This window comes from Physcomitrium patens, chromosome 25 (genome assembly GCF_059467195.1).
Source record: "Physcomitrium patens ecotype Gransden chromosome 25, ASM5946719v1, whole genome shotgun sequence".
In the NCBI taxonomy this organism is placed as follows: domain Eukaryota; kingdom Viridiplantae; phylum Streptophyta; class Bryopsida; order Funariales; family Funariaceae; genus Physcomitrium; species Physcomitrium patens.
The window spans coordinates 16,616,545-16,639,212 of NC_143434.1; the positions used below are offsets into that span (position 1 = coordinate 16,616,545).

At 41.1% G+C, this 22,668-nt stretch overlaps 4 protein-coding genes across 26 annotated transcripts; 2 read left to right on the forward strand and 2 right to left on the reverse strand.

Moving 5' to 3' along the window:
* Positions 1–91: 91 nt before the first annotated feature.
* On the reverse strand, positions 92–5,482 carry LOC112277580 (DNA repair protein RAD51 homolog 2). 5 transcript variants are annotated; one of them, XM_024510092.3, is made up of 13 exons: positions 5,312–5,482; positions 4,567–4,765; positions 4,282–4,395; positions 3,974–4,126; positions 3,568–3,671; positions 3,201–3,264; positions 2,985–3,040; positions 2,640–2,720; positions 2,333–2,398; positions 2,105–2,202; positions 1,667–1,795; positions 1,036–1,174; positions 92–772 (listed from the first exon to the last, which is right to left on the reverse strand). In XM_024510092.3, coding segments are annotated over exons 2-13 (1,089 nt in total). In that variant the 5' UTR covers positions 4,651–4,765; positions 5,312–5,482; the 3' UTR covers positions 92–771. The 5 variants fall into 5 exon arrangements, with proteins under 5 accessions (XP_024365860.1, XP_024365861.1, XP_024365863.1 ...); XM_024510093.3 differs by having other exon boundaries at positions 5,076–5,457; XM_024510095.3 differs by having other exon boundaries at positions 4,303–4,395; positions 5,312–5,450.
* Positions 5,483–6,212: 730 nt separating this feature from the next.
* On the reverse strand, positions 6,213–10,403 carry LOC112277577 (uncharacterized). Of its 18 annotated transcripts, none has more exons than XM_024510082.3 (6): positions 10,032–10,169; positions 9,627–9,671; positions 9,391–9,459; positions 8,849–9,214; positions 7,692–8,481; positions 6,213–7,545 (listed from the first exon to the last, which is right to left on the reverse strand). In XM_024510082.3, the coding sequence occupies exons 4-6, from the start codon at positions 9,174–9,176 to the stop codon at positions 6,984–6,986; spliced, it is 1,680 nt and encodes a 559-aa protein (XP_024365850.1). In that variant the 5' UTR covers positions 9,177–9,214; positions 9,391–9,459; positions 9,627–9,671; positions 10,032–10,169; the 3' UTR covers positions 6,213–6,983. The 18 variants fall into 18 exon arrangements, with proteins under 18 accessions (XP_024365850.1, XP_024365848.1, XP_090103432.1 ...); XM_024510080.3 differs by having other exon boundaries at positions 9,945–10,086; XM_090247306.1 differs by lacking the exon at positions 9,391–9,459 and having other exon boundaries at positions 7,692–8,478; positions 9,460–9,671; positions 9,945–10,329.
* Positions 10,404–13,574: 3,171 nt separating this feature from the next.
* On the forward strand, positions 13,575–15,851 carry LOC112277218 (uncharacterized). Its single transcript, XM_024509297.3, has 2 exons — positions 13,575–13,935; positions 14,350–15,851. The coding sequence occupies exons 1-2, from the start codon at positions 13,918–13,920 to the stop codon at positions 15,517–15,519; spliced, it is 1,188 nt and encodes a 395-aa protein (XP_024365065.1). The 5' UTR covers positions 13,575–13,917; the 3' UTR covers positions 15,520–15,851.
* A 3,963-nt stretch (positions 15,852–19,814) lies between these two features.
* Positions 19,815–22,467, forward strand: LOC112277382 (proteasome subunit alpha type-1-B). Of its 2 annotated transcripts, XR_002968375.3 has the most exons (3): positions 19,815–20,465; positions 21,327–21,881; positions 22,027–22,467. XR_002968375.3 is itself a non-coding variant. In XM_024509598.3 (2 exons), exons 1-2 carry the CDS (start codon positions 20,115–20,117, stop codon positions 21,822–21,824), a joined length of 849 nt encoding a protein of 282 aa, XP_024365366.1. In that variant the 5' UTR covers positions 19,815–20,114; the 3' UTR covers positions 21,825–22,007. The 2 variants fall into 2 exon arrangements, 1 of the variants encoding a protein (XP_024365366.1); XM_024509598.3 differs by lacking the exon at positions 22,027–22,467 and having other exon boundaries at positions 21,327–22,007.
* The last annotated feature ends 201 nt before the right edge of the window (positions 22,468–22,668 follow it).

The window sequence follows — 22,668 nt, forward strand, 5'->3', positions numbered from 1 at the left end:
TACGTTTCAACGAATGCTGCCTTGATTAACTTTTATGTGTCTAGAACACCACAGAAGTCTCTTCACATTCAGAGACGTTAAGAAAATGCTGTTTACTTTAAAAAATGCATCTGATTGATAAGCATGTACACGTCTTCACATTGCGCATTTGCACATTTAATGCTGACAGTGTACAAACTAAATTTCGTCGCAGCCTAGACTGTTTATTGCTTGGCGCCGTCGGTTTGCCTCTGCACACAAAGCTTGTCCTTGAGCATTAGGTGCAAGAAACTGTTCCAGTATTCATCTAGCGCCCCATGCCCATGTTCACTTTGAAGTTAGAATTCTCGGTATAGGGCAGTTTTTGAAGTCATTGGTACTTGTAATGGTAGGGACATCACAAGTACAATGATCACTTTCTAGCAATGGTACCGGCTGAAAAGTCCAAAAATGACTTCTTCCTACGCTCCCAATCTCGTCATGAAACGTAGAAAAAGAGGTCAGCATCACAAAACTTAACAGTGGTAACAGACAACCAACAAGGAATAAGTTCAAAATCTTCCCAACTAACACTCATTGTCAGAGGCGTAATTCCAAATCTTTTATGTATGGAAACTGGGATGTGTAAGATCCAACGGTTATCATGAAGACATGAAGTACAAGTAACCAAAATTCGAAGTTGGGCTGTGGCATTTCTTTGTGGCTGAGACGTCGCAGCAAATGTTTGGTGATGAAAAGGTAGAAATGCAGAGTTTGAGGAATTATCCGAAGGAAACAGTCGATATGAATTAATCTGAAAACAGATCATCAAAAGCTCAGAAACTTTTACATCACTGTTCATTCTCATAACAACTCAACCTTCAACAAGTTAAATAGCCTCGACTAGAAACACAAATTAAGTGAGTGTCGAAGTTTAGGGAGGTGAACATGACACGGACATTAGCACCCTCGAGTTCTCTGTGTAAGAACTGTGTAAATGTTGTTAAATAGGATGCAAATCTGATGGATTTGTAGAAATCTGAGAACCGAAGAACGTAGAAAGGATGAGGCACCAACCACTGGATCATGTTTCTCCCCCCATCACTAGCATCGAAGGTTTCATCTCCTATCTGTTCAATTCCTGCACACGTGACCTCGTAATGGAATGCTATCGTTGCAGACATGGGGGACTTGGCGATTTTCATGTAGCGAGTTCCTGCAAGAATCAGCTAGTTAGGATAGGATTGCAATCTACCCACCAAGATATAATATTGAAACAGTTCAATTAAAAAAAAATTACATCAATAACATGCCCAGCACGAAGGAGTGAGCACACATGTGACCTTCAACAACCCTTGTAACGGCAGACGTGATGAGAAGCATGCCTACTATCAAAATGCAATCGGTTTTGGATCGTGAAGCTACACGAGTCCATTCAGGGGACGTGATGGTTAACTCATATTTGAATTCAGTTGTCATATAGACGTGCCCAAAATATCTGGATGGTACTGTTCAATTCCAAGCTCTACGCATGTGGACAGAATAGGTGTCACGGGAAGAAATAGACTTGCAAGAACATCCAGAGCCCCATGTGCAACCTTACCTTTTCAGTTGATTTACCGATATAGGTATAAACTTGTGTTAATTTATTTTACTCATTTCAACGTCATAACCTCGTGAAGCGAAAGAGCAACTCTCAACGATGTACCTGAAAGGCTTTCGAGGACGAGGCGGATGTTGACTGCATGTGACCACTTTGTACCAAGAGCAGCTGTAAGTTGAAGGTCTAACCCTTCACCGTTTGCTGTCTCTGTTGCCCGCATTATCTCTTTCTTACCTGTCAAAATGCACATTTTACGTCCTTGGATGTTGGCGTGATGATGAAATATCTATCATGCCATGCTTTTCATCTTATATGTCACATTAAACCAAACCAACAGGTAACCTCAGCTCAACAGCGTTCAGCCATTCCAAGCCTGTGATTACAACAGTGTAGACATTCCTATTCTCCAGAATTATAAATAAATAAATAAACTATCAAGTTTGTGCATTGAAGCAATGTGCTGCAAGAGGGTTAATCCTTTCTAACGTAATCCGGATTTTCACGTTTCGTTTAGTCTAAGGAAAATTGTGAAATTGGCAATACCAGCAGAAGTAAATGCTGTCTCTTGACCTCCAGGTCCACCCTGAAACCTCACTTGATTGGTAACGATGACTGGCATTCTACGAGATTCAGCCAAATGCCTGACCAAAACAAGCTCAATATCCATTTCAACAGTGAGGTGAGCACTTGGCAAATCAAGGCCCATCCTCAAAACTACGTCAAGAATCATGAGCAGAAGAGAAAGGGTAGGATGAGCAGAGGATCACTTACTTCAAAATTGACGCTTGCCTCCCGAGTAGTTCCTGTCTCCGAATAATGTCGTCACGTCCATACTCGCTGCATCCACTCCACACAGATGATTAAAGATAGATAACTTAAATAAGCATGTACTGGCACAGTCGTATCACCAATGAGCATATAATATGAACGGGTATAGTTGATCCAATATACAATAGCGTTCAGGATTGTGTAAACCCAATACAAGTAGATTCACAAATTTTACCACGCAACCCAAAAAGGTCCTCACAATCGGAGATAATATTAATAGTCATCTTCAGAGAATCAAATTCACAGACACCTTTGCAAGAGTGCAGCCACGCTATCCACCACCAGAAGTCTCACTCCGTGTTGACGAATTGCCTCTTCAAGTCCCTGTAACCTACACAGAATTAAACTTGAGATCCCCTATTCGATTACATACAGAAGTGCTGTAAAACAGAAAGTAAAACTTAATGGCTTCAGCTTGTCATACAATGGGATCTGCAAACGCAAAACTCCTGGTATATTGTGAGGGACACCATTTGAAAGATCATTGACTTATCTATTAAAGGAAAAGCGCACCAAAAACAAGAAGAGTTAAAAAAACTGATGCAATATCTAACGGTGTCAATAAAACAGAAAAACGACATAGCTCCCATTACACCTCAGCATGAGCTCAGAAACTGTGTCGGGTTGGACCATAAGCACGCGCGCAGCCAGCTGCAAAATATTTCAATAAGTACTTGACGAGGATCTTCCTCCAAACTATGATAGGTAGCTCTAAGATGGAAGCAAACCTAAAACACCAAGAAAAACACAGCATATCTGGTTCATTCTAAGCCATGATCTAGAGGTGGAGTTCCGAATGTCCAAGGATTACCTGCTGTAACACCTGATCGCTAGTAAAGTGATCTGGAAATCTGGACTTTGCTATTTGTAGTAATCTGTTTGCACGAAGTCAACGGCCTTAAGATTTCAACTTCGTCGGAAAAGATTGACATGCTTTGTTGAGAAAAACTTGACTTCTCTTTCAACGGAAAGAATAAGCCTAACAAGTGATTTCATCACGATGACCATGACTAAACACAAAGACGCATTACGCACTCCCACAAACTACCTTGCACACTAACGCTCTTACACAATCTGCAAGTGATGCAGTTTGGGAACATTACATCTCTCCTGAGGCAGCTGCTGAGTTTGATGGAATGTATGTTATCGACTCGTCTTTCTGAGGAACAGGACTGTACCTTTCCGGTCGGAACTTTTTCTCGGTATCAATGTATATCACACGTCCGTCGAGACCGCCAAGTTCGACGGGCATGGCTGCTAGTACTGATAGAGTAATACAGAACTGCAACCCATACAACATACACCATACACCAAAACCTATTAGATTGTACACTAATCATACATCAGATGCGAGTTGGCGAATGGGCTGTAAATCCAAAAGCTACAAATTCTGAGCACTTCTAAAACTTCTTCCAATTACCAAAGTGAAGTCATGCAAAAGTCTCTCGATCCACAAAAATTACGAAATTACAATGTCCCGTGAAACGCAATAGTCGTAGGAACACCGAAATGTTCACACTCTTCCAAAATAAACGGGACAAACATTAAACGGGTAACCCATAGAGGTAAATTTCGAAAAACTACCTGAGTTTTCCCAATACCAGCAGGTCCCACAATTTCAGTCATTACGCCAAAGGGAATTCCTCCCCACAATGACTCATCCAAAGCGCCTAACCCTGTGGGTAGATGACCAAATGCAGCCTCCTTCTTGGCACGCTCACTCAAAATGTTGAAGACCTGATTCAAAATGAATTTTTCATGTATCACAATTCCCAATCCACGCAAAACATGTTAAAAGCGGGTGCACTTCAATGGTCAAGAGAGGGAGGAACAGGAGTCATGAAGGCACATAATAAAACACAACCAAGAGCGAATAAAGCTGCGAGTCAAACCGAATGACATGGTGGGCACACTTTCGCACTGATGATAGCGAGTGCGGATTGCACTTCTCCAAATGGCACATCCAGTAGCTCTACAAGCTCCAGTTCTGTCTTGAAAAGAGCTTCCTACACAAACAAAGCCAAAGCCAAATTTCAAATATCTTGCTCTTTAGACAACACCAACACAGCACGCGTACATCCTTATAAAGATTTGAAAACACAATCGCATGAATACAATGAAGTGACCACTGAGACTAAATAACCACACGCTCAGCCGGTTGGCAGCAATAACTATACCTTGGCCGTGAGTATGTTACGAGCTCTGAAGATATGAGCAATTGAGTCGTTAAGCCCCATAGAGCTCAAACTCATGCTCGCCATCTCTCTGGCGCCAGGTTTAGGGTTTAGGGTTTACGAACCGTGGCCTGTTGAGCACTCCTTACATCTTAAGAGGAATTCGCAGATCACCCCGCTAGTGCATCATCCAAAATCTCACCTAGGGTCAGCAAATTATGGAATATTAGAAAAGATGTTGCAAAAAGTTCGTCCCTACGGAAAGTAAGAACCTCCATCTTCACATTCTTCAAGAAAAATTGGCAATCTGCAGTTCCATTGTTGGTCCGACCTAATTACATGAATACAGAAACAACAGAATAATGAAAATAAACGTTTCACAATTGGCCATGCGACAGAACAAGAATTCACACCAAGTCAATAAAAGGGCACCTCAACATCTACGATTTCAAAGACCATAAAAGTGACGAAAGAATCAGCTCTAGGGCCTAGGGTTTAAGGCTTTTGCAGACCAGTGTCTCCGCAGGGAGAAGACAAATGAAAGATTAGACGCACAGTGATGCTGTAGAGCAATTCACCGGAATAAACTCCATGTCTTGCATATATCTGCCATATTCAATACAGCAGACCTTCTCGCAAACAACACACCAATGAAAACACAAACCTCTCTACACCTCCGTTCCCACCAAAAAAACCCACAATAATCAGCATCTATTTGCTGAAACTAGTATTGAGCTCATATTATTACCAATTAAGAAAACATCGTCGTGAAAAGTTGCCTCAATTCAACCCGCACAATACACACAAGGCACCACAATGCGCAGGAAGGAACAGTGAATGCCCACAATTTGAGACCATCTGATGAAAGTGTTAAATCCTCTTCCAGGCCGAAGCTGAAGAGCCAAGAGCTTCATTCAAATTGTGGGGTGCGAGAAATGCAAGTGCATGCAGGGCTCCTTCCCCGCGCACTGTTTTTCGTTCGTCCACGTTGAGGCAATTTCGTTGACGATTAGACGGCGATTCGTCCAGATTCCGTCACCCTTGAAAATATTTAAGAAAATAATAAAAATCATATCTTGAAACTTTCCTACACAGGACCACACTCAAAATCATTGAATCATGGATATGTTCTTAACTGCAAAATTTTGATTCTCACAAGAATAAATTCTTTTCAGCATTATACCATCCATCTGTATATGATCCCTATATTTATCATTGAGTGTTAATAGGCATCAATGCTCAGCAAGGTCATTCAGCAAGATTGAAATGCAAGAATATTGAAAAGCAAAATTAACAAACCTTCAAAGTATTCAATAAAAGGTATATATTTGGTCATGTACAACTGTTATAAATAATAAAATGCATGTATGAATATATATATATATATATATAATCACATATTAAATATTTTTAGAATGTTTTCTTTAATTATCTAATTAATTATTTATTTGCTCAAAAACATGGTCATTATCTTTACACTAACATACTGTTATGTATTATTTTAAAATAATAATAATAATAATTGAATACTTGCTAATTGTTAGAATTTAAAAAAAGTTACCATTTTGATTTATTGGTAGGTTACCTGAGGTATTAGAAACATCTATATTAATTATGTACATAATAGTAAATAGAAAAACAAAACAAAATTTAGTGGTAATAAATAGAATTAATAATATCTTGTGAAATTGTACAAGTTTTGTGGACACAAATAGAATCTAAAAATATTCTTACGTGCCTCATATAATTATAGAAACTTCTCCTAAGAGTACTTTAGCTTTTGGGATCTAAATAGCTACTCTACAAGAGAAAAATTAAAATTAAACAGATTATTTAAGTAATCATTACACAAGGTCCAAAGTTACATATAAATCCACAGGAATGCAAGCAAAGAATAAGGAATGAATGAATAAGAAAAAGGTTCTTCTTTAGTGCATGGGCCCCAAAAAAGGCTTTTTTTTTTCTGCAGGGAAATGACGGAGGTGAGAGCTTTGATCAGAGGGTCCGCTGCATGTTCAAGACGTGAAAAGCTGGTTCCAAACACTCAGCCATGAGAGAGCAGAGTTTGTATTGTCCTCCAACAAGTCAATTAGACAACAAACAACAAACAACAAACTGCAGAAGAAGCTGGAGGAAAGTAGAACCAGTGTGACATGATTTGGTGATACTCCAGTCCTTCCTGCAATAAAAGAGCACTTTGCATTGGCATCCACTAGAGGGCCTCTATCTCGTCCTCCAGATATAGATAGATACCTGGTGCCGAACCACCCCAGCTCCAGCTCTCGGTGCTGCTGGAACTGAATCACATGGGGATTACGCACTTCTTCTGAGTGCCTTCATGATTACACACTTCTTCGGAGTTCACATTCCATGGGACCTACTTAAGAAACAGTCCTTCGTGAAGTAGTGTAGATTATCCCTTAAAAATGAAGGATCATGCTATCCATCCACCCTAGCTTAAGACTAGTGCCGGCAAGTGTAAGACCAAGCGCAAATGCCAATCCAATGGCATAACTCAGAACGATTTTAGTTCTTCTGTCGCCTCCAACATTTCTCACGGGTGCGCTTGGGTCCCGGCAACGCAAAACAGTTGAGAAGTACTTAAGCATCTGGCGGTGAATGCTGCCCTTCTCGAAGTGCTTCCGAGAATTTTCTGACAAATGGTCGAGACCGGCAGAAGTTGATGTGAAGTGCTTAACCCACACAGCCCCATGCCGGTTTTGGACACACACCTTGAGCCAGGCATTTTCTGCTTGCAAAGAAGCAATCCAGTGACGGTATGTAAGGGACAAAGATGCCTCTCGGAAAAACAGCTGTGACAGCTTTCTATACTCTCTCTTGGTCTGCTCAACTTTCAATTCAGCCTCTCTAGCCCGAGTTTGCGAGTGACACAATGCTTCCACCAGAGGACATGTGTGCTTGCTTGAGGAACTGCCAACCACTCCTCCACCACCACTGCAGCTTGTATTTCTGTTGTCAGCACTGGTGCATATCCATGGTCAAAACAAACAATTGTTATGGGGTTCAAGAAGATTGAAACGGCGTAGGAAATTAAGTATATTAAATAATCCACATCTCATGAAAAAAAAAGAAAAAGAAAAAAGGGAGTCCGGCTTTTTATGATGCACCTGTAGTTTTTTGAAATAAGTTCCTGGGCCGGTGCATTGGAAATGTTGAGATGCTCACCGGTTGCCAGAAGGAAAGGTGTGGCATGGGACTCTGATTTACTGTACATACGAGAGCTTGCCTGCATGCCCAGATCCTCAGGGTAAGAGAGTTTACCACCCTGAAATACTGAAGAGAGCAAATCGCGATCCAAAGATTTCGAAATATCATGAGGACCTTCCTCCAGCACTTCCCAACCGTCCAAAGATGCCTTGAATTTAAATCCTGATCTTGGAGTTGGAAGATCACAATTTTCAACCATTTCCAATGACTTCTGTGCAACAAAGACAGCTAAAGCTTCCTTGTCCGATGTACGCCACGAACTTCCTGCATTCGGAGATCGTGTATTTGTGGATGCAGATATGGGTGTTGGAAGGCATTTTGTTGACTGTCCAGTCAAGATAAGATCTTCTGCTTCTTCTATTCTACGTATCCACATATTTTCCAGTTTTTCCGGTCTTTCTTCTGATTCGAAGCTAGAGGTGGAAGGCTGACTTGTAAATTCTTGAACGGTTTTCGGTAACATCACGTGCGCCACCAAGCTGAGATTGTTTGCTTCGTCATCGTCTGTAGGTACGCCTTCACCACCTTCTTCAACTAAAGGAGGGGAAATATCGTCCCCTTCAAGATTCTTATCCCGCATTTTGGTTTCAGACACATCAACTAACTTAGGTTTTGGATCCAAAACAAACTGCCATCCGAGATCGACTTCATTGCTGACAGAATACTCGGATGGCACACCGATGTAACCTGCTACATTGGAATCCCAATAAAGACATTAAAAAATTAACACTTCCAACGGACTGCGAATCTTCCACAAACCTAACTCCAAGAACTACCTTGCAACTGCAGGGTTTTCACGCTCAGAAATTGCCATTTCTACCTTAAAAAAAATCTCTCCTCAAACGTCTACTAAATCGGAGAAGGCCTCCTCTACCAACCGGACATCCACACATCCAGAAAAACCACGTCATTGACATGGCACCAGAATATTGTAGTTCAAAAGTCATACGCTATTAGAAACAGGGCATTTTCACATGCAAATCAAACAGAGAAGATAAGTCCAAATAACAAAAATTCAGAACAATTCACATCAATTCACACCAATGATGGCACTAACCTGAGATCCCAAGCTTTGTGCAGCTCCGCTCGGCAACAATATCTTGCAAACGTGGCTTGAACTGCGACAAGAGAACATCCTCTACTCCCAGATACTCGGATCTATAGTCACGATGAGCGCTAGAACTAATCTGTCGTGGTAAGTCAACTTTTGTATCCATAGAGCCGCAACTGTTGCCAAAGGAGGAGTAGGAGTCTTGTGCTTTCAAGGAAGGACGGTGTGCTAATTTGGGGGCTTTGGCAGTATCCTCCTGGACAGCACGCTTTTCCGCCGCCCGCTGGCATATTGCGTGCGATTCCGCTGCCGCCATCAAGTAATCCCACCACATGACAAATCTTTGCTTAATGGTTGGAGCCCTTGTCGTCTCTGCGCAAATATTCCCACTAAATCCATTACATATACGATGACAGCCATGCATGCTTGTTCGAATGTGAATCATTGGAAAATACGGAAGATCAAGTGGCTGAAACCAAGTCTTTGCCGGAGCAGAGAGAATTAGTCAATTGAGACAAAATCCACTTCACGTCTTCATAATGACATGCCTTTTTCATTTGTTGAGCTCGTTATCGAAGGTGCGCAAAGAAACGCCGTTTCTCGGAATACTCACTCACCTATCAGGCGCAATAGCACCGTCCGCTTTAACCCAAATGTAAAGGGTCGCAACACGTACTTCCAAAATGGGAAAGGGGGAAAAAAAAATCATGAAACTGATCAATTCACTACGAGAAGCAGGTACAATGACAGGGTTGTTATTCGCAGCGTCTCTTTACGTCCACACCTTCTTCAGAAATCGCGTCTCAATGGTCTTCCTCAACTTCCTTCCCTACATATCACACCAACAGCTCTGACGTCTTACTCTCATGTAGATATCACCAATAGATCCAATCGCGAACACCTCAAAAGCAGCCCAATCGTTCCATACTTTTCGAAGAATTAAAATAATACTCCTAAGCTGGCCCCTGCGATCCTTGACAAACACTCATCACAAATATCCCAGAATTATGACACTTTCGAAAACCAACTCAAATCCTGCTGTCTTCAACTCCCTTTCACGTTCACTTAACGCTGCAAGTCTCTCGCTTCAACCACACCTCACCTCAAATCCTCACAGATCCCCATGCCAAACCATCGACTCTGACCAGGCACAAGAAAAAGTCTAGAATCGGCCAGGTCAAGAGAATACAAGAAAGACCAGTGCGTGGTGTCTCTGACAGTGCAACTACCACACAATCCTCAAACCTCAGTTCCTGCATGCAAGAACCCAAACCCTCGGTCAAGCCATCCCCACACGCGTCCACTGGAACAAGGGAAAACGACTGCAGGCGTGCAATCTTCACTCCATTGTCGCTGGAGGGGTGGGGGTGATTGAGCGAGGAGGAGGGGGAGATCTGACCCTGCCGTCCCTGAGTGAGCAAGGCGACAGGGCGCACAACGGTAGCTCTCAATTCCAGAATAATGAAGAAGACAAGTCAGTCAGTAGAGAAGTTGAAGATGGGATCCCCTCTCGTCTCTGTCGCCATAGCCAGCCAGCAGCACCCCCTCCTCGACGACGAATGTGTTGGTCCTGCTCCGGCGCCGTGCTGGCATTGCCATGTCGCACTTGCTGGGGCGGGGGGGGGGTGCCGACCTCCACCTAAGACACCAACGAATGAGCGTCTGACGTGGCTGAATTCATGCATGTGGCGCGTGGATGATTTTCTTCTCTTTTTCGGGCCTGCAACGCTGTGCGAGCAATTTCTTTTGCATGCCGATTGCATGTCCACACACACTCGCCACAACCCCCCCTCATACAAATGGGGGCTCAATCAGATTTAAATGAGAGCAAATCCCTTCCCACTCCGATTGGGTGTGATGCTTCTTCTGCTGCCTCGTCACCCTCCCTTTGCAGAGTAAGCCTGGTCCATCATCACATCACACTTGGGCAGTCCTTTCTTGCCATGCCTCGGTTGCCCATTGTTGGATGAAAAGAAAGTAAGAAAGAAAGGAAAAAAACAGACATTTCGAAACTTCTCTGGACAGTGAACCCTCGAACTTCCTCCAACTAAAAATGCTGATAAATGGACAATAGGTATTATTGAGGTCAGCTTTTCTTCAGTAGCTTCTTTCATCCATCCATCCATCCATCCATCCATGGATATCAAGAGAAGGTACTAAATTATATTTTGGATTGGGTGTGTTCTTCCACTGGAATTGGATTGGAGTCTTATTCTTCCGTGTTCTACAGATCTCTCAGACCCTAAATTGGTCCAAATACCGCCTTCAACAAGACACATCCACAGATGGGGAGGACAGATGTCTCTCAAGCGAGTCAGTCATCTATGTTCATCCACTAATATTCGTTAGTGGGCAACACCGTGGGGTCCTATATCCATGGCCATAAAGGCCCATATCTGTGGAAGAAGAATGTAAACCCTTTGTCCGTCTTGCGCGGATGTCGCAGCCTCCATGATGGATTACATTCGTTGACGTGTTTCATTCGCCGAGAGTAACTGAAGGAAGGGTCTTCTCTGTCAGCTATATTCTCGGGGGATATATGTTCCTTATTGGCTGTGTCGGTAGATGCGGCCGGTTCCTCGCCTGCATTGCTATTTTGAGCGATGTTGTACGGAAGCAGGTTTCGCGAAGTGGGTCGAATATCTTGATAAGAGCCAAAATGCTCAGAAAAGATGTACATTGTAAGTCGAGGATAGACTCACGTGTGATATATTCCTAATCCTCTAGGTCGACCAGACTTGGCGAGATTTGTTCAAGTTCTTCCTGTGTATGTGGATGGAATGATCCTTCCTGGTAAAATGCTCCCGATGAAGGCACACTTGTGAACATGCGTGAAGTCTAAGTAATCATGGTAAACTTGACTCATTTATTCAACTTGGCGCATTCATGAGAAGAATCCAATGCATCGTTTGACAGGAGTGCGAGTGTTATGTACCATATTCTCCCCTTACTCTTAGCCAATTATCACATGATTCGCAGTTGATTGATATCATAGATTAGAGTATGGATATTACTTCCTGGTTGCAACGTACTTTTCTCCTTGAAGGAATTTTTTTTGTCGTTGAGCAGTGCCGTTGTTAAGAAGCAAGGATTGTATTTTCAGTTATAAATAGCAGAAAAGAAAACGCCCCAAAATTGTGGGCGATCACTACATTAAAGTGAAGAATACAAGGAATCTTATTGACCTCAGATTCGGCACAATTGGAGCTGCTCTATACCGTTGTTTCCACGAAATTCTACAACTATGTCACATGAACTTTGACAACACGATAACTCCTGCCTGTCGTTGTCTTCATGGCTACTGAGGTTTTTAGTATATAGGATTCTAATTTTTTGGCGGATTGCCTTGATTTCGGAGAGCATGACCCTTCCACTGTTCTGTCTATTGACGAACGTGTCGTCTGACCTGTCAAATTGCGAGACTGCTCTTGAAGGAAAACTTCTTTCCAGTACGCTTCAAGTGATCATTCAATCACAACAACCTATTTCTCAATGCTCTCTCCACAATTATTTTCACTCGATGAGCACGCCATTGGGTAAATAAATCTGATGTCTCTTCTATCGCATCGACGCTGACGGTGACCCAATTGAGTTGAATATGCCCTCGATGTCTGCATTCGATCTGTTGTTGACTTGGTTGTTTGCTTTCCCCTTTCAGAATAATTTTAGGGCTCGATTTTATGCTTCATCGTAGTATTGGGATGGGGGATTCAACCTGTCTCATTCGTGGATGTGGCATCATACCTCTGCGTGTCTTTGTGAAGGCAATGAAAGTGTTTTTGGCCGTTTCATTCCTGAAGGACAACCTGTAAAAAACACACAAACACCGCAATCTGTAGGTTCACCCCCAAAGACCTTTTCCGCCCTTGAGAATTCTGACTTCTTTCAACACCAATCAACACTGTGATGAGCGATATGAGTGGGCAATCCAGCTTGGAGTCACATTTGAGGATCCAATGACACGTAGGGGATATTATTCCCAGGAGGGTTACATCGCTTGACATTTCTAGCGACTTTGACTCACCAGAATGTTGCCATTCTTAATTCCAATGAGAGGGGTTTCTACGAATACAAAGCATGGGTGAATGTGGAGTTTTCCGAAACTTGTTACGCATGGCAGAACACAACTACAAGAGAAAACTTTTCGAGAGAGTAAGCTACCTGGGCCCCCAGGAACTCTGATTCAGGTGTGTCGGTTCACCTCGCACAGCGCATTACACGGCTAACGTGCAATTCATCTCGATCTTTGAAGTACTTATCAAATCTCTCAGATCCTGCCACCTCCCTCCAATATTATCTTCAGAAGCTTTGATACAAGCATTCACACCATCTCCTTGAACTCTTCCACTGAATCCACGAACACCGTCTAGAAGGTTGTGTTCAACAAGTACCCTAGCCAGTGTATCGTAGCTGGGGATACTCAACCAAGGGTACTGGATGAATACGTTAAGGACATTGCAGAGGTTGAAAGAGCTTAAAAGCAGCAAATGGAGCCACGCGGAAGGGCCATGCTGAAAAATCTCTGACACTCCACGCGTGACTTGGCCCATGTCCGGAGGGGATCTGCTGCCTCCTGTCCCCGATTCTGTCCTACCCCATTTAGCATGATATGATCTTCAGGTCCTTCATTGTCTCGCTCGCTCTTGTCAGGCTCTGCAGCGGCCTCGATAGTGGGATATTCATGTTTCAACCTTTTTGGTACCCAACCTAATCAAGCCACACGGATAGTAGTGCCGTCCTCCCTCTCCAGTCCCCGACATACTTAGAAGCTGAAGCATTCCCTTGTTCCACTCACTTGTTCATTCCTGCTCTACTTGGTCTATGTCTGGTTTGTCTAAGCCGTAAGACAAATAGTGCCCTTTCGCAATAGTTCAGGTAACATAGGTGTGATCCAGAACTGTTCTGGTAATCCCTGGTAAGAGCAGAGCTACTGTTCTGGTTGAGAGAAGACCGAAATTGCTTTTTAGTCACTACATTTTGCGCTGTGAGTGCCGGTGGAGTTGTTCCTGAATCACTTGCCCAGGTGTTCTGTGTGAGGCTTGGAGATCTGAACTGTGCGCAACCGGCTCAGGATAATGGCCCGCATTCAGGAGGTCTGTTGCATCTTGAGCAGTCTGTATACATTGAACGACACAAGATATATGCTCGTAATGCTGATGTGCACTAATGATCTTGTAGAGGACAGAGGTGTGCATTTGAAGGCTATAGTTTCAGGAGTTTTAGTAGCGATGATATCTGCGTTGACTTGAGTGAGAGAGAGAAAACATTGATAAAGTTTAAGAACTATTTTGACACATTCAATGCGGCGCCGCTTGCATCGTACAGTGCAAAATAGAAATCTTCATTGATTAGCAGCTCGTATCCGGTGTCTAAATCTTTACTGGGCTATCGTAGACAGATTAAATGAATAAAGAGTTGCTGTGGTCTTGTTGGTGGTAGTCAACTTGTTTTGTTTGTGAGCGCCCTTGTGACCTTTTTGATGATCGTACGCTGCTTGTTCTGTGTAGACTTGGAGAGGCCAACAAGAGCCAGAGTACCGTTACCGCACTGGCTACGATCAGCGCCAAGCTCGAGAGTCTAGCAGGTACTTCAGCTATCCTTCCAGTGCCACTTCCGAAGTGCACAACGGATATCAAAGGCCATACGGAGAAGTTTCGGATTGGCATGGTCGAAGTCGGTATGGTACAGCAGAATTGCTAGGAGAGTACCGCAGACCATACCGAAGCAGCGAGCAATCACCGCGGGGTGTAGAGTACCGGAAGCCGTATCGTGAGAGCAGCGGTGATTACCAAAAGTCTTCTGCTGGATCTAAGCGTGATACGGACGACTCTGTGATCGTTCTCAAGGTGCCCATGTGTTGCGACAAATGCAAGGAGAAGGTCCAAGAGGAGCTGGGTGAGGTCGAAGGAGTAGAGTCTGTTCGTTGCGACCAGTACGCCTCTAGGGTGACTGTTAGGGGCGAGGGTATCGACGTCGACAGGTGCTTGAAGAAGGCTGAACGAGCTGTGAAGAAGAAATGCGAGTTGATCAGTGGCGATGACGACGATGAAGCTGACGACGACGACGACGACGACGATGACGACAAGCGCAAGTCCAGCCGCCGCATGAGTATGAACAGGACCAGATCAGGCGATTATCCAAACTTGGACAGGGGCAGGTCAGGCGACTACCGCGGCGATGTCGAACGAAACGGAAGCCATGTCCGCTCAAACTCTGGCGCTATGCAGATCAGCGGTCGACCCAGCTTGGGAAGACTCCCCTCATTTGCAAGCGGGAAGGTCAATTACTACGACGGAGCTGGGCATATCGGCCAGGATTACGAAGCAAAGGATTACTCAGGATTCCGTCGCTTGCCGTCCTTCAGCAAGCACCGACACCACGAGGCTGAGTACATCAGCACCATTCCAGACCAACGGCCAGAATTTACGGGTAGTGGCCTCGATTATTACGCTGTACGCCGTATGCCGTCTTTCAACGGGCACCGACACCACGACGCCGAGTACATCACCACGGCTGATCGTGAGTACAGTCCTCGCACATTCTACGAGGACTCCAGCAGCAAGTACACCACGGTGTTAAATGAGCGGCCTGTGTATCGATCCCAAGCATCGTTCTCTCGGCTTCCCGTTGGAAACCCATATTACGTGAAGCAAATCGATGGTATCCCAATGTACTAATGAGCGGGGCATCGATAAATTGTGATCTACTATCGTTCTTTGAACAGGGTGTTAGACGTATTCAGAGGTGCAGGCGATGATTTTACCAACTGGTGTCTTCGTGTTCATTTTTCCAGTAGTCTTCGTTCACCAAATTTTTGTCCTATGTTGGTTTTGTCACTTTCACATCCTGATCTCTGTCACAGACATAAAAAGAATAGCGATTATATGGATAGTATAGCGTAATCAAGAACAGGCTGAGTCCTTTGGATTTTCGCCAGAAAAAATTGCCTTCAGTATGTACCATGACACTGAGATGATAATGAACACAGTTGGTTGTTAAATTTGAACCATATGTGATCCCTTTTAAAGGATATGCTCGGTCATACTCGCTGTTGCTGTGTATGTGTGTGTGTGTGTGTGTGTGTGTGGGTAAACTGGAGTGACGAAGATTTTAGATGGTAACCCGAGCACTTGGATTTCACTCAGAAACATTGTATGCTGTAATTTAACATCCAAAGTGTCTTCAATACCTGTCTATCGTTGTTTGAGAGGGTGCTGATTGTGAATGGTTACAGAACTAATACTAATATAAACTTAGCAACACTTTGAGTTTTTGTGACCCCGTCATACTTTTGCTCCGTCAAGTGACGTTACTGCACAGCAGCTGATGTTTCTGGGTCTTTTAGTGGGCAAATCATCATTTTCACTGCAAGACATGCATGTTTCTTGGTTTTGCAAGCACGTTTTCATCGTGACTGTATTATCTAGACCGATTGCACTGTGTGGGTGTGTGTAATCTGCTTGTGGGCAGTGCTCACCACAGTTGGAAACGAATCACAAACCAATTCTCCACAATCAAGCGTTACCTGCTTGGTTACTTGCTTGCTTGCTTGTTTGTTTGATAGCTTCTTCACAGTTACCTTTCTTCAACCCTCGGAGCTCCAACTCATCTTTGGGGTGGAACTGGAATTCTACATCTTCATGTGCCAGGGCTGTTCCTTTTCTGTACAACAAGTGCGCAATTCTGAAATTGTCATGTGTGTTGTTACATGATGTATGGGTGGCTTTTAATTTGTAAATTTAGCATGTAAGTGGCGACTTCAATGTACAAGTAAGCTTGTAAAATCGTTATCGTAATGAGATTGGTTAATCTACTTTTTTATTCATCGGAATTTATTTCGAATATTCCTCTAATCTGCAACCAACCACGAAAAAAAGATGTACGTCATCCTTAAGACATTGGTGTTCATTTGTTGCCGAATTGAGGTCATTTCAATCTTTTACAGAACTAAGTCTGAATATCAGTATAATTCTTAAGACTACTGAAATGAAAAAAAATTCAATTCATGATTAATAGAGAAAAAGATATTATATATATATATATATATATAGATATATTGCATGTATTTGTGTATGAAAGAATAGATCTGTAAGACAACATAATTCGGCTTCTATCACAATAGCAACACAACTGTGCACATACATCATTATCAATCAAATAAATATAAATTACAAAACAAAAATAAAATGAAGTAATCTTGAGGAAAATAATCAATCATTCCAAAATTATATTTGGGCGACTACATATTTGATTAATACCAATATACATATATGCAAAGCTGTTACTTCTCAATAAAATAAACAAGTCATAGAATATTTGTAGATCTAACTTTATACAAAAATAAAGAAATAGAATACTCAATATCAATTAATAAAAAATAGTATTAAAAATTTGCAATCAATCCAAATCAACAATAACCGTGAAACAACATATTCATATTCACCTGAATGCTTTTTTGTTAACCATGTTTTACAAAAAAAAATACTGATAAATTAAAGTGCATAATTTGTAAACTTGTAAGTTTGATGAAGGTTCCAAATTGATAATATGTTTAAAAACAAAAACAATATTAATTTTACTTTTAATTTAATACATATTCCCATAGAAAGTATACATATAAGAGTTTCTTATTTTTGATATATTGTAATAAAAATAGTCATAAATTTGAATTTTAATATTTAAAACTGTATATATCTGATATGTAACATTATACAGACTAATCAAATTATTGTTCAAAAAAAATATATTGTATTAGCATACAACGGTTCTTAAATTACAAATTTTAATTACAATTGCATAGAATTTTATGTATGTATAATTATTAATATTATATCATTGAATTAAAATAAATGATGGTTACATCTAATGTTTAAGCATTAAAGCATGGGAACTATATATATATATATATATATATAATAATTTATGTTAATGCATTTAGATTTTAGATTAATTAAAATATGGATTTATGTGAACATTATATTTAAATTATACTAAGATTTCATTGTTTTTATGAAAAGTAAACTAGAATTGTTAGGTAATATATATATATATATATATATATATATATTGAAAATAATCTTGGGTAAAAAAGTATTTTTTTATTTGTATTTTATTGAATTTTACTTCTTAAAATAATATTCTATATAACATTTCTTTATCAAATATTGTGTTAGTATAAAAATTGTATAAATTACAGATTTTTTTCATAAATTATGTATATCTATATATTTAAATCAATATTTAGTGAAAAAAGAAAGGATTCAAGCAGCTTTGACATGATTAATTTGGAATCAAATTTTTAGGATGAACATTAAATGTTTACTCAAAATACATCTTTGAATGTTACTAAAACGATTGTGGTGTATCTAAAAATAACAGTATAACTTAAAGTAGTAGGTTCTTTATACATATGTTCAAGTATAATCCTCTAAAGTTATTGTTCTTGGATTACATCTATGCTAGACCACCTCAAGTTCGATGATCTATTTTTTTATTCTAAAAAACTTTTTTTTCTAAATTTCTACACAAAAATAGCTTTTTTTTTTTTTAAATGCACTCTCAAATTCTCATATTACGAAAATCCCTCCAATAAACTAGAATCAAGTTTAAAATAATTAAACAATAAACTTTATTATAAGTCATTGTAGAAGACACAACAAGTGCACTCAGTGCTTCTCCTATTCTAACAAGTCAATTTAGCATCCTCAAAATTCTGTAAGCTCTAAGAAAATCTTAGAATCTCTCTTTCTTTCAACCATAAGTCCAAACCTTCTCAAACTTCTTCAACCTTAGATCTTTTCAATCTTATATACATACACACTAAAATAAAATAAAGTTATTTGACAATAAATTAATAAATTGGAAATTATATATATATATATATATATATATATATATATAATTTCCAATTTATATATATATATACTGCCATGCAAATATGAATCTAATATCACGCTTTAAAGAGTTATAAATGTGCATGAATATCTATGTTTTGACTACTAACCAGATTAAATTACAAGAACAAGAATTATTTATTGTTTCAAGAAAAAAAAATGCAAAATTTATTGGGCTTGTGTGTAATCTCAAGAATACTGTATCTTGATGGCATTGGTAAAGAGTTAATTGCTACTGCTTTGCGAAATAAATTGTACACAAGAAAACTGAAAGATTCATGATAATTGACAAAATAGCAATGTAGAGTACTTGAAATGAAAAAATAGTGATACATATTAAGTAATGAGAAGACTGTTGTTGTTTTAGATTTTGGTGTGACTCAATCATACACATTATATATACATATATAGAGTATAAGAATACTCTATTAATGTACTTAATAAAAACCTATATTACTGATTATATTCATATTACGTGTAAATCATTATACTATTCTTTTTAAAAAAAATACAATGATCAAGTGCACATAACAAAAACATGAATATAAGGTCAACTATATATTTCAGTCCTATACAACATGAAAAAATTTCCTAATAAAACATGTGTAAGAAAAATTAAGCCTCATTGAATGGAAAAAATTAATTGAAATATTCTATAAACAAAAACTTCACTTGAACAGATTATTGCAGTAAAACATTATTATGTTATTTATTGAGGAAGTAAACGATTTTATAAAGAAACAAATGATAATGCATACATAAATCACCATGTTTGAAGTCTAACATAAAACAAGCATAATGAAGTTGCAATGGACCCTATATAAAATCAGCAAAAGTAATGCAAGTTCTAGGAGGAAGCAAAAACACACACACCCATGGATGAATTAAATCGGGAATGAATAAATGGATGAATGAGCCACCTCACCCAAGAGGGATGTAAGTAGATACTTGGGAATTGAACCGAGGACACCCGGATTGGTCGGTCGAGTCAGGGTATGAAGCACGACTGGCGTCTGCAACAGCTTGGGCAGCAAGCATACTTAATTGTTGTTGTTATTATTGTTGTTGCGGCTGTTGTTGTTGCTCCATTCCTCGTGGCCATCGCCAAATTGCTGGAATTGCTTCGACGTCGACGGGGCGCCAAGGGAACAGTTCCTCTCATCGCCAGCGCTTCCTTCTCTTTGGAACTGCGGGAGCTCGTCCTCTTCGTTGCACTCTTGATCCCGAGGGCTGTGACCTGGCGCAGAGAAGCAGACGGGACGAGGCGTAAGAAGAATAATAATAATAAGAAGAAGAAGTCGAAGTCGAAGAAGGGGGGGCCTGCCTTGCTTAGGTCGCGGTTTGTAGGGTTTGTAGCGAGCGTGCGTGAGTGGGTGAGGATGTTTAGGAACCAGTATGACACGGACGTGACGACATGGAGCCCCGCGGGGCGCTTGCACCAGGTGGAATATGCCATGGAGGCCGTGAAACAGGGGAGCGCCGCGATTGGGCTCCGATCCAAGACGCATGTGGTGCTGGCTGCGGTGAACAAGGCATCGTCGGAGCTTTCGTCGCACCAGAAAAAGCTGTTCAAGATTGATAATCACATAGGGATTGCTATGGCGGGGCTCACCGCTGACGGGCGTGTATTGTCTCGGTACATGCGATCGGAGTGCATCAATCATAAATTTGTTTACGAGTCGCCTCTCCCCGTCGGCCGGTTGGTGGTTCAAGTTGCAGATAAGGCTCAGGTGATTGATTCTGCTTTCACTGTGTTCAGTTAGATTGGTTTGTGTGGCGTTTGGAGGTTTTCTTCTCAACCAAAAATTTGTCCGGGCGGAGGACATTTTTAGTGCACATATTGGAATATCCTAATTACCCTGATGCTGAGTCTAGCCACTGCGGAATCAAAATCTGATCGTCGAATTCAAAGCTTTTGGGTTGTTCCGAATCCGCTCCTCTCTCATTTAGGTCTAGGTCAAATATATTCGAATATCAGGGATGGGTGTTATCGTAGCGAACAGCACGATGGTACCATTACCAAGTCAGCAGCTTAAGCAATTCGAAAGCACTTTCTTTCTCAAGTAATAGACATCAGTACCAGGACGTACCCGGTGCACTGTAAGCCTCATTGCGTTTTCGGCATGCGGAACGCGACTGTGACTGCGCGTAAGATGAAAACTGTAGTTAGGATGGTACTCAAGATGCACTATATGAAGAAATTGGGTTGTGCTGCCTTACTGGGCTCTAAATAGCAGCAGGTCTAACGACTTTGTATTTAGGTGGATCTTTTTGTGAATTTTTCCATTTACATATCTTGTTTCAGCCAACCACAATTACTCGCTCTTCTTCTTCCTCTCATGATTGTATTTTAAGGTAACGTGTAATTTGTAATGACCATAATTAGCAATGTGCCGAGTTGTCTTCCTTTTTTAATCCCACATAGAATATCTGATCGTTTTGACTAGAATATCATCGCTTTCTTGCTGCACATTGCTGATCATTTCGTTAATCCAAAATGTTCATGTGGCAATTTTTGTGTCGTGATAATTGATTCTTGATGTGCTCAGTTCCTTTTGTTCATAAACCTTTTTTTTCCCCCATTTTCACAGGTGTGTACGCAACGTTCGTGGAAGCGACCATATGGTGTAGGTCTTCTTGTTGCAGGACTAGATGAAACTGGTCCCCACCTTTATCAGAACTGCCCTTCTGGAAACTACTTTGAGTTCCATGCGTTTGCTATTGGATCCCGTTCACAGGCTGCAAAAACATACTTGGAACGAAAATTCGAGAGTTTTATGGACTGCTCGAAGGAGGAGTTAGTTCGTCATGCTCTTCATGCTGTGAAGGAATCACTTCAAGAAGAGGAGCTTAGCAGTGCTAACTGTGGGGTAGCCATTGTTGGTGTTGGAGAACCTTTCGTTATTCTTGATTCTAAGACACTTCAGGCGTACATTGAGTCATTGGAAGGTGCCAAGGATGATCAAGCGACCAAGATTGAAGTGGAAGAGGAAAGAAATCCCGCAGTCATTGAGCGGCAGGATGTTTCAGGTGGAGGAGGCGTAGGAGTTGGTGCTGAAGGCGAAGGCCCTTCAGACATGGAGACTTGATGACAGGGTGTTTGGGGGCCATTCGAGGCGGGAGAAGCTGGTCCATAGTTTTTTGAGGTGCTAAGGATCTTACCATTTGTTGCAGACTCTCTGCTTCCAGAAATTGAACTAATCACGCAGTATTAAGTATGTCAAAGTTTCCAACATTTTTATCGTGCTGCATTAAAACCCGTCCTAATCTTACTATATGGTGCAAAACCAGGTGGTGGCCTACACACTGATCATTGTGAGGACTCTTGGTGATGCTTCCATTGTTTTTGTCTATAATGTATGTGCTTGAATATGTTTTTAAATTGGCGGTATGTTGCAGCAGCCTCCACCAACGTTTTAGGTCCGTGGTTAGACTCTAGTCTCCCTTCCGCCCCTCGTTTACATGATGATTGCTGCATCTTTTGTAGGAGTTGCCAGGAGTCTTGTGGTTTAGCTTTTATTTTTTCAATCGTCTGTCACATTCTTGAAAGTTTCCTAGTTATGGAATGGAAAACAACAGTGCATACCAGACCTAATTCCTGCTATCATAGGGTTACATGTAACGATTGAAGTTCGGTACACATTAATGTAGACCGTGTTAATTTGCATATCACGGATGATTTGAAATCACGTATGTGATTAACAACTAAGTAATATAATTTGCTTCAGCGAATTTCTGTTTGTTTTATGTCATCACAACTGAAGTGGGCATTTCGAAGTGTTCAGTCATGGCATTACACCGGTCTGTTAGGTGCATCTATCTCGTTTGTTCTCCAACGCTTTTGAAATGTGTCTAGAAAAGATGAATCCATTAGTTTTAGGGACCTGCGAGGTGAATACCCCTCTACTGCGTGGACACCCAGTGCTATGCACT